This window comes from Diorhabda carinulata, chromosome 1 (assembly GCF_026250575.1).
Source record: "Diorhabda carinulata isolate Delta chromosome 1, icDioCari1.1, whole genome shotgun sequence".
NCBI classification, from domain to species: Eukaryota; Metazoa; Arthropoda; class Insecta; order Coleoptera; family Chrysomelidae; genus Diorhabda; species Diorhabda carinulata.
Window position 1 is genome coordinate 8134997 of NC_079460.1, and position 12427 is coordinate 8147423.

The window sequence follows — 12427 nt, forward strand, 5'->3', positions numbered from 1 at the left end:
ATTAGTATCTATTAAACTATTTTTTCAACTGGTTCAGTTTGGGAAAAATAAGGCGTGATACACAAGAATACAAAAGCACATATAAGTAATAACAATCAAATACTTTTCAAAAAAATGTTTCGTTAACAAATAATTTGTTTAAGGAAATTATATTCTCTTATACTCCTATAAAGTATTTGAAAATCTATTCCACACGACACATTAATTTTTTGTCAATTGTGAACTTGCATTTTACTTTTATATGTACTTTGTGTTCCAGTCATGTTCCAAATAATGCGAAAATATAAAAATCTCTCATTGTGAGACGAATATATCAGGACAATTTGGCTTTGCCAAATAATACACAATGATTAGCTTCATACATAATATATCAGACAGAGTCTTTATAAATTAACCTTATTTGCGTATTTCTAATTGGAAGGAATTGTAGTAGCCTAGTATTTTGAAACCAGTTTTAAATTAACTATATACCAGGGACATTCCCGGGTTACAACGAAGCAGCCTTTGTAAGTAACATCTCTAGTTTATATAGGCAAAGAAAAGAAAGAAATTTCCTGCAATTGTATTTTGATTAAATTAACGACAACAAGTACTCCCCGTACCATAACAATATATGTAATTCTGTATAATCTTTGTCCATACGTGATTTAATTTCAATCAGCTTCAAATATCGCGCTACATGTTTACAAAGGTTTAATTTCGTTCACTGTATTAACTGAAATTAGCCTTAAGACATTAGAGGATTTATTTTGAAAACGTGAAATGTACAAGGGAATTAACCTAGGTTCTGTTCTTATTGTTGACCTTTCAAATGTTATCATTACTAGTACTATATTTTACATAATTTTTTCTTCGTATAATAAATCTTACTTAAGTGCATAGATACCAGAATGCAGCGGCAGCAAGTCCACCAAGTCAGTCGCGATCGCGACCACATCCCCGGACCCCATGCGTCCCTCTCCATCGCTGACCATCATCGGGCTTCACTTCAAAGTACCTACCAGAGCGACTAACATTAGTAGTCGAATGGAGGGAGTTTACCTGTCGAGTCGATCGTTCCGAGTGCATAAGAGTGTAATGCGAGAAATTGGGTTCTCGCCGGACCGGTCCGACAATGATACCATGTGGGTGCCCATAAGATTGCGCGAACTGCATGACTCTCGGGTACCACCGATTGATAACACAAACTGCATTCTTGAAAAATGAGAACTTTATTTTGATTCTTGTAGAAAACACTAAGAATTTACAAGGACTCAACCGGTTAAATGGTTGTTTTTTGTGGTTGTGCATCAAATCATCAGTGAATCAAAATAAATTATGATATTTATTATTTATTTTACTCAATTTTGCGTTACTACAATATTTATATTTCATTGAGGATACAGTTTCCTCAAATGTTCGGCATGTCAAAGTGGGACGACGATTGTCTCGGTCATAGAGGGAAAGAATGTATTGCATCTAGTATTTGCGCGCATCAACAACATCCTCATGAAGACATTTATAAAAGGTAGGTTAGTTCTATTTATAAAACCCGTTTTCATCATAATGATAGTCAACGTATTTATTAGCTTGAAGTTTCAGTTTTATTATCATTAAATGAACGAGATTATTTAATATTATGATGAAGTACAATTTCAAACACGCTAAAATGGAAATTTCACTGTATCATTTTTTTAGATTTTATCAAATCATGGTATTTTGCTTTTGTTTATGCGTTATAAATTCCAATGTAGCAGTATTTCATAATATTATTTCTTCAATATCGTATACTTTTTGATGGATTCATTTTCCGTAATATAACTGATTAACAAAGCCCACATGTCGTTAATTTACTATGTTCGAATTTATTTATCAATAACTTTCACAGTATTTATTTAATATGAATACATTGATTAATTGTAATAGCATTCACTTGATTATTTTGTATTTTCTGTTGATTAGTGTTGCCTCCTTTATACCATTAAAAAAAAAGAGGCCGTAAACTTCACATTTCAGCTATTGTTTTAACAATAAGGTTGAATCAATTAATCTGTTACGTTTCATTGTCGTTTATTGTCACATCCTGATATAAATTTGTTTTATAAACAATTGTGAGTTCAGTGGAATTTTATATTGTTTCAGTGTTGGGCAAAATAAAACAAATTACTTTATACAGGATGTGTCATTATTAATAATTAGTTATTGATATTTTTTATATAAACTCCAGTTGAACCTATACTTTCAAACGTTTTATTTGTACTTTGATCATATGATATAGTTTATTCTCAGATATCAGATTAGTTTCGCTGGAATAATTTTTTCACATTGTTGCTCAATGTTCCTGGTAGTTGAAGTCGGAGGTTCAACTACCAAGAAGTTGATTGTATTATTTTGAATCGACAATTCATTTTGTATTACACATACTCGTGAAAAAAGCTACTGAAAAACTACTATTAATAATACATTTTCACAATATATTTTTGGACTATTAGCAAATCTTAAATTCATGTCAAAGTTCTCAATATCTAAATAGGTTTGAGGTAGTATTGATACAAAGTTTTGGGGTCTAATAAATCATATGATATGGAAAGAATACTTATGAGTCAAAATTGGAAATGACAATGACATTCTCATCATAATTTAACTGATGTGATTAATAAAAACTATTTTTTTTTACATTATAATCTTTATAGACTTAAATCTTTAGCATTTGAAAGAATTTTGTTAATAATACTAGTTACCTGATATCAATTGGCCACAAAATTATTTTCGCTCTATATAATTAAAATTTTTTTCAGATTCTTATTTCTTAGACCTTTTAATATATTAATCCATTTAAATGCTCTTTATTTTAGGTCTCTTCTGTTTAAAAATTAGTTTTTTTTTATAATTTTTGGAAGAAAGTGTCAATATCATATTTTGATAAAGACTTGAAGAGGGATCGAAGCGTCAAATTTTGACTTTTTGTTTTAAAATTGGTTTTTTTAATAATTTTTGGAAGAAGGCTGAAGTTAGGATTTTTATTAAAATATTTTGATGAAAACTTGAAGAAGAGTCAAAACGTACAGATTTTAACTTTTTTCCAAAAATTATTAAAAACACTAATTTTAAAACAGAAGAGACCTAAAATCAAAAACATTTAGATGGATGCATTATTATCATTAACATTTATATCATCAATCCATCATACTGGAAAGATCCTGAACAGTTATAAAAATAAAATCGTTATTATGAGCTCATACAGTTTTTACTTAGTATTTTGTCGTTTATTTTGTTTAGATCTATACAAATAAACTTGATATCACTTTTCTATTTATTCACTGGTGAAATGTAAATTGCAATATTGTCAATTCTCCTCTTCTAAATCAATATTAACATTTTCTCAGCTCTGGTCCTGGTAATCCTTTTTCCATGTCAGCAAATAAAAATTTTATATTTTTGTATTGAGAAATACTTGTCATTGTGCCATCCTTCTTGTCTCACTCTTCATTTTGTTACTCGTACTTCTTTTCCTGTTTGAGGTTGTACTTTATCAATGAATCATTATTCTTTATTGGAATTATATTGGTTTTAGCAAGTAAGTCTAATGCTGCAGTTTTGCTCAAGAACAGAATATTCATGTTACTCTGAGAAAATGTATCAAGAAGAATGATATGAAACAGCAATATCAGAAATATTCTGAATTTGGCAAAAAAAATGATACAAGTTCGAATAAAACTTCATGTAGTGAGTCGATAAGTCTTTTTTGTATAATGTTCTGTTCAAAATACTGTTTTAACTTCAAACAATTGACTGTTAGATTTATTAAATTAGCTACTGAAAGGTATATTATTTTAACTGTTCCTATTATAAACACTATAACTTCCATGTATCAAAAAGAGAGTTGGTTAAGCTGATTATGTAAATACTGCGGATTGTAGATTTATTAAGTGTTTTATAATTTTAAAATCAGGATTGGACTCACTCATAAGTACTTGAATAATTTTTACTTTTGAAAAGAGTAGTTGATATAACCTACAATTGATTTTAGTAAAGTAAGGCTTGTTCCAACGTTTCTCGGCATTTTTATTATTTCTGCAGGTCACTTTCAACCACATCTATTCATTTCCTTCTCGATCTTTTTTATTTGTTCTATTCATAACTTCATCCGATAACACTTTTCTTGTATTTCTAACTTTCCAAATACGATTAGAGATCCAGCGATCTTTGTGAGTTCATTGTAGCGTTTCGTGTGTAAAGCCCTCAATTACTCATCAAACCCCTTCGACTTGCAATTAGATTTAGGTCTCTTCCTATTTTATACTTATTGTTGATTATTTGGGTTCATATAGTACTATCGATCTCATTATTTCTTGGCATAATCTTTCCTGTTTTTAATCCTACAGCCTTAGAGCTGATATAACTTCAATTCTAATCTATCGTTGAAACTACTGCATGGAGTTGTCCAATACTATTATATTGATCAAAAGGCTGCAATTTTCCTATCAAGTATATCAGGATCCAAAATTTGTGTATGAAATTTGATATGTAGCTACAAATGTAGTAAGACATTTGTAATAGTGCATAAAATCCAAAAGTTCAAATATCTGGTATTTATAATCATAAAGGACACAACAACGGAAGAAGAAATCAATAATAAACTGGGATAGACACGAAGATGCATTAAACAACCAAACCCTATACTAAGAAATATACACATTACAAAAAAGAAAAAGCACGATGGTTCAAAATGTACTAACATACGGTGCTGAAAACTAGAAACAAAATCCCAGCGGTGAAAATGGATTGTTGGAGTAGAAATTGCGGTTTTACGAATCTTCACATAATAACTAATAATGAGATACGTAGACGGATGAACATAAGTAAGAGTGCTACTATGCATTTATGAAAAGGGATTTTTATGGTATAGCCACGTAAGAAGAACAGAAAGAACTAGATGGATAAAAATAGTTACCGACTCGAAACCAATGGGTAGAATGGAACGAGGAATACCTAGAAAATCTTGGCGACATAGTATTGATGGAGCAATGAGAAAGAGATATTATAAAGTATTCAAAAATTTGAAATTTATGAAATCACAATTGAGTATTGCTGATGAGTTTGATTGATGTTCCTACGCTGAGAGGTTTTTGATTAACATTGAATTTGTTTGTTTTTTTTTTATTTACAAATTACAAAAATAGGTAGCTAGGAAGCTAGGAAACAATTGGGTGTTGTATATCCTTGTCGTTACAGAAGAAAGAATATAGTTTCTATACTAGTCGAAGAAATTCTTGATTATTCATGTTAGTAGGTGATGTTATGCATACATTTGAAAGTAATTTTTGACTTAGGGCATTATTAATTTAACAACTATTGATTTAATCATACTTCTGAATTTACTCGACCCATTTGTTCCTTTTTTTATAGGTACTCGTGAATATTCATGATTGATAATTTTCATGAAAATTAGAATTTATATGGATGAAACGGTTGTTTATTTCAAATTTTGGTTCAATCAAACTTGTTTACAAGATAAGTAACTTATTTGTGACGGGTTCATAAATAATTGAAATTCATTATTTATTATTGGATGGAGTTTGTTTGGTTCAAACAAAAACTATTTACCTACTGAGATTTCATTTTCACACAGTGATTTATAGAACATCTTTCATTTCCATGATACATTCAAGATTTATTTTATTTTAATCATTTCATTTCTTGAATAAATTCTCAAATTCATTTTACAGGTTTGCGTAAAAAAATGAGATGTATTAACTGATTTCCGTGGATTTTGGTACGCCGATCTCATACGTGAACGACATTTTTCTCTATTATGAAAGGTTTACGTTTAAATAAACTTATAGTTGAATAGGAATATGTTTAAACAAGCTAATAAAATATACAGAGTCACGCTCAGTATATCTCCATTTAGCATTTAAACTGAACGGTGCTCGTATTTCACTATTTCTTAGTCATGGCTCCAAGAAGTTGTGTTAATTCTAGAGTAAGCGTTTGTGCGGTGAATATGCTGTTAAAAGTTAATAGAAAAATATTACCGATTTTGGGAGAAAGTTTCTTTTGCTTATTCCAAACTGAAAATAAAGTTGCATCTCTTTCTGTTGGTCACTCAGTGCATATAAAAATTATTTAGCCACTATTCTCAAGAAAAATGAATTCAGTGCATGGTTTGTTGGATCAAAATAGTGACAATCCTTTTGGGATAGATACACAAAAAATTCATGTCTTCTTGCCATGTGAGGTAAAGGAGCTAAAACCCTTATTGAACAAAAGCTAACTGACCAACATTAAAATTCTGATACAACCTCAATTGCAGAAAATATTTTATCACATCTTTTTATATGAATTGGGAACCTGTATCAGTTTGGAACTCAATAAGCGCATTGTTTTAGGTATCTAAATGTCCGAAGATGTCTGAAGCCAAGTTGAAAGATAGAGATTTCATTGGCTTTATCTCATCCCTTCTTTACGATACATATTAATGAAAAAGAAACAGAAATTCGAAGCTTCTTAAAAAATATGGTGTTAAAGTTTTTAGAAATAGTAAGGATCTCGTTTACATAAACATTAATCAACGTATGCAGAGTATAAAACACAAGTGTGAAAGATGAGCCGATGAAATTCATGTTTTACTTGAAAGCTTACACGGTAAACATAATATCTGTGATATCTAGAAACGTTACCAAGGAAGATGAGATCTCAATATACTTGCTGATTACAGTTCAAGCGGAAATCGTAAATAAATAGAAGTGAAGCAAATAGAATATTTGTGAGCTTCGAAATAACAATATGTTTAGTTCATTATAATTTTAGCTATTAATAATACTGCCCATGTATTTTTCTGTAGTTAGTTTCATGTTTGGTCTTTATGCTGGTATTTATCTGGTCAACTCTTGTTTTGATACTTATCTATGTATGTTGGTATCACTTGGTAATGAAAGAAGAGACGTGGTAGCTCGATAACCACGAATGTACCAACAACAACACCAATAAATAAAACATGTACCTCACATAATAACAGGAAAAGGAGGTCATATATTGAATTAACACACTTAAAAATATATAATTTACTCCTAATATTTCATCCAGTTGAATAAAAATGGAGATCTGTGTTGTAAAAGATCTTACATTCATTGTTAGAAAAAATTAATTTGGAAATAGAATATGAATTTCCTCATTTCTTATTATAAAAGCTCCAATTAAAACAGTTGGATATTGTGCGTTGATTTCTTGTATTAAAAGGTTCCATATAATCTAAAAATTTCTCATATATTCTTCGAAAGATTCTGAATCCGTCTCTGAAATTTCTTTTTATTAGTTCGAAACTCTTCAGAAGGAATCGTTATAATATTTATTTATTCAATTTGACTTGACTTGAAGATATTTTATTATATTTGCCGTTTTTTTTAGATTAATGACCGTGAGGCCGATGCGTTATGGAATGAGGGTAGGAGCAGTGTCGCCACCCCCGCCCGGTATAGGACCGAGATATCGTTCTCATCAAAGCTGCTGGCCTACAACACCTTGCGGCGACAGTGGCTGTGACAACGTTCCCGTCTCCCGGATCCCTCTACTCACAACACCACCTATTAATAGCGTAGATATAATTAGTTGCGCAAATAGAATGAGGATAAACGAGGATGCTACGTCAAATAAACTGCTGGCTCAGCAGGCGTCAGTGACAGTGCGCGACCATGTACTTTATACGAATAAGTGTTTGTTAAAGACCCAATTGAAACGGTGTGCCCTAGTGCGGCCTCAAGTTTATACGAGATTTGCATCTTACGGAGAAATTACCGATAAGGACGATAACACACTGGACCGTCTTCCCAGATTCCGCTTCGGCGGAAATCGTACTTCCGCCGCTGATAAAAGGAATAATGACCATAGATATAAAGAACTAAGTGATAGGTTAAAACGAGGGACAACCCCTGTGCCGCCTCCGAGAACAAGACATTCATCTAAAATTACACCACCTTTATCAAATGCTCCACCGGCTGTTTTTCACGATAATTTAGAAAGGCACATACCGTTACGAAGCGCATCTTTTTCTCAAGTTGATTATTGTCCAGACGATAACAAATATATAAGACGTCGTCCATCCACTACACATCAAGAGACTGAAAGCCCCGTTAAAGAAGTATCTACATTACCAAGGCCGAAAAGTGCATCACGACCGACAACTCCGACCTCAGTTATTAAACAAGAATTACCAGTATTCAATATAGACTGTACCTCTCAGGATATAGAAACTTTAAATGTATTAACTGAAACTCCAAGAGTTCCAGAAGTTGAAGTTACACCTGGTTCTCCTGATAAACCTACAACGCGATCTCAGGAAAACAACATTCAAGACAAGAAGCGAGATAAATCAAGACGACGGAAGGGGATTTACATATCTCAATGGCCGAACACATATCAAACAACAGAAGATGTTATCCCACAATTTGTTCAAGATGGAGACTTTCCTTGTGCGGACTCTACTTCTAAGTTCATACAAGAGTCTCTCGTTGAAATTTCCAAACTAAGTAATTCTGACGAAAAGAATAAAGAATTTCCTATATGGAGTAGCCCCCAAGAAGAGCCATTGAGCCCTGAAGAAAACAATATACCTCCTGAGTGGCCAGCACTGCCTAGACCCAGATTCTTATCTCAGTCTCCAGATGAAAAAGATACTTTGAAGCTAACTCCACGCAGTATTAATCTATTTCGATCTGATTCATTATCAGAAGGAGAACCAGATCTTTGTAAATTAGATCAATTATCACTGGTACCCTCCGACTTATCAGATAACGAAAGTAGACTGAGTTTAAATACAGATACAAGTCCTAACGTGCCTAGAAGGTATTCAAAACGACCTTTAAGAGGACCGTATGGTCAAATGCTAGAAGCCGAGATGAAGAAACCAGAATGTAGAAAGAATTTGAATAATGAGTTGAAGTTTTTGGAAGACCTATCTTCAGTACCATCTTCTTCTCTGAATAATTTATCTAAATCTAAACATACTAGGACTAGGGGGTCGTGTAACAGTTCTTTGGACGAAACTAATGTCAAAGACAAAATAAATAATAATTCCAATTTAAATTCACCTAAACAAGTTAATAAAAGAAAAGTTAGTGCCGATAATTTAATTGTTCCTAACGAAATTGATACTAAGTGTATTGTTAATCATCAACGGACAACCTCTAGTCCATCGAAACTAGAAGGCTTCGCTAATGTGGAAGTAAGTAGTGAATTGTTAGAACAATTACTACGAGGAAGTTCCGAACAACTGGCTACAAACGATGCAAATCAACGGTTGCAAAAGGTAAGTCAAATAAGCTACTAAATTTACTCGTATATTTACAATTTATAAATACAACACATGGTATCGTAGTTGTTACAAGTTTTATGACGATCTATAAAACAGTTTGATTTATTCAATTCAATTTTCAATTATTCATTTACTGAAATAGATCAATTTTCTATTTAAAAATATAGTTTGGAAATGGGTATTTGATTAATCATTTTTGCTTCTAATTTTTTTCTTCTTGTTATTTTCCATACTTTTTAATATTCATGCAATCAAATCGATTTTTCAAGCACTCCTTTTCCATGTTATTTTCATGACTTAACTGTTTTTAGTTTGATGTTTGCCTAGACGTATATTTAAAAGATCCGCTTTTCTTGATTGTGCTACGAAAAGAACCCATTCTTCATTTTTTCATATCCAACTTTCCCAAAATCAAAAATCATGAAGTAAATTTATCGGAAAAAAAGTTGTGCGATGGGATGGAGTTGATATAGGATTTTTTTCTCTGCAAAGTAGGGTATAGTTACGGCTGCCTTATTCGCTTGAATGTTTGGCTGATGAAGAAGTTCTCTAGGTTATAGGAAAACCACAGAAAACGCTCAAACTGCTATAATATTGGCTAGCTGAAGTGTAATGACCTTTGTTTGTAATTTAACGATATTTTGCTTATGGTGATCCCTATGAGATCATGTTGGAAATATAGCCCCAAAATTCAAAATTTCAGTAGATGTCTGCGGTCACAAATAGTCAATTCATCATATTGGCAGATCATACTGGTCCAAATTTTATTTAAAAGTATTAAAATTGTACTAAATCTCTAGAATACTTTATGAAACGTCGAATTAAATATTTAAGAAAGTTTGATATAATTCTATTTAATACCAAAGTAATTAGTGAAATTGCTTTTGTTTAAAAGCTGAATTATATTTAGATATTGTTGATATGTAGATTAACTTTACGAAATCCGGTCTTTTGAAAAGGATTGATGGTATTATAACTGAGAGGATAGTTTTTACTCTGATTAAACATAAAGGTAGACAACTCTATCAGAAATACATATAAAATACAAAAAAAAAATTACGATAAATAACAGAGATTTCAAAAGAAATAATCGCCTTCAAAGTAATGCCCTTTGCTGTAAATCTACTTCAAATTGCATAGTGCTAAATCTAGTAAGAGTAAGGCGGAAGGAAGACTTTTAGCGGCAAAAAACTCAGATATATAAAGCTACGAATTGTACGGGATATCATAACTATAGACTCATCTTTCATTTCCAAATACAGTTTCAATTTGGAACAAAACTTTATAATTTTGATACTTTTAATTTTTTCTTTGAAATCCCCTGTGTTTTTGATATAGTATTTGTTTTGATATAAAATTTTTTCCAAATAATTAAATAATGGGGTAAGAGGAGTTTTAATACCTGAAACAATCGGTCTAAGGAGAATGTCAGGCTTGTGCAGCTTTGGTAAATCATTTATTTTAGAGGGTAAGGCACTGCGAATTTTCAATTTTCTTGCATCTGATGGCGAAATGAAAAGTTGTTTTTCCCAAGATCGAATTAGATCATTATTTTTTTTTATAAGAATTAGTAGGGTCTTGTTTAATTTTCTTGCAAGTTGTCTCATCGTTTTGGAATCATTTTATTATTATAATCTTCTGGTTTCATAACAACAGTTTTATTAGATTTATGCGTTAATCAAGTCTATGTTTTATGGTAGATAAAACAGCGAAACCAATTCAAATTTGTCACTGTTCGATTAAAGAAATACAGGTACCGGACGTACTAGTTGAAATAGATGCAGCATAAGTAATCGCTATTATAAAAATTGGTATACCGTATTTTTTATTACATCTCATACTTGTATTACATTGTATATGATAAAGTGAAAATATTTTTAATGTGTGATTACATATCTTCTTTACCAAACTACGTGTTCATTGAAGTTCGTTGGATTCGTCAATACTCGAAAAATATTGTTTTTAGAATAATCACGCAATCGATTAATCCTCGTAAATATTTAGAATATTTTATTTGATGAAACAGTAGTAAATGAAAATTTTTGATGATTCACAATATCTATTATTAAACCAAAAATTTGGAAATATTATTAACTGTAATGCTTTGAATATTTATTCTTAGTAGAGTAAATGTAAACGATCATTATACAAAAATAAGTAACCTAAATTTTAACATCACTTGACCTAGAAACAATGATATTGAACTACTGGGCTAACCCAACCAGATAAACTTTCGATAAAAAACGTGACTGAATTTTTTTTTCCGTTATTAATACGCGACTATATTTTTGACATTCAGTTAACTATAACTTTCAAATTAATAAATTCTAAACAATCAAGATTCGTCTTTTATAAAAATTACAAAAGCAACTAATCCAGCGATCTAGTGACTTTTAGAGGAGTGCGTATTCCAAAATAAATCTTGACAACTATTGATTTAAACTATCATATATTTGCGATAATAATAATATTGATTTAATAAATTACATTATAAAAATTTCCTTAGTTTTCTAGGTATTCTAAGGATGACAGTCTATTTTAGGCTTTTTTGTGTGGGCTAGATCACTTATTAATTAATTTTTTATGTAATGCACAAGTAACATAAATATTACCAACATGCCTAATATAATTGGCATTACGTCAATTAAGAAATAAGACGAGCCAACCAGATAAAATCTTCTTGGGCCATTTATTCTAGAAGAATAGTAGAAAAACTGCCTGAAAATATGGCAGGTATTGTGACATAGGATAGTAGATTATTTAATTATGTCTAAGCGGATGTTAAAAACTTCTTTAAGAGATAATTAGTGGCATAGTAAGGACGTGAGTGAATTTTATATTATTAGTTTGAAATGGACATATTTGAGAAAGTCGACGAACCGAAGACGAAAAGATAGAACATTCAAATAAAAAAAATTAATTTGACGCAAATTCCTTGCGGTTTTATCTTATACAAAGTAATTTAATTAGTCGCCGTAAAAAATAATAAAATTTGATAGACATTAGATACATAGAAAAACTAGATTTAATTTAACTTCTCATATTTATGTGTGGTATCTTTTCCATATCACAATAATTTTAAGACCTTATCAAATAACTAACTATAGCAATTCTTGTGTTCAAATACTCACACGG

General features: G+C 31.0%; 1 protein-coding gene across 1 annotated transcript in view; it reads left to right on the forward strand.

The window, feature by feature from the left end:
- Positions 1-1017: 1017 nt before the first annotated feature.
- LOC130895272 (rho guanine nucleotide exchange factor 17) overlaps positions 1018-12427 on the forward strand; it is a 60254-nt gene continuing 48844 nt past the window's right edge. Inside the window, exons 1-2 of the mRNA XM_057802498.1 lie at positions 1018-1507; positions 7390-9286. Of these exons, the coding sequence (XP_057658481.1) occupies positions 1395-1507; positions 7390-9286 (2010 nt within the window). The 5' untranslated portion in view covers positions 1018-1394. The remainder of the gene's footprint in view (positions 1508-7389; positions 9287-12427) is intronic.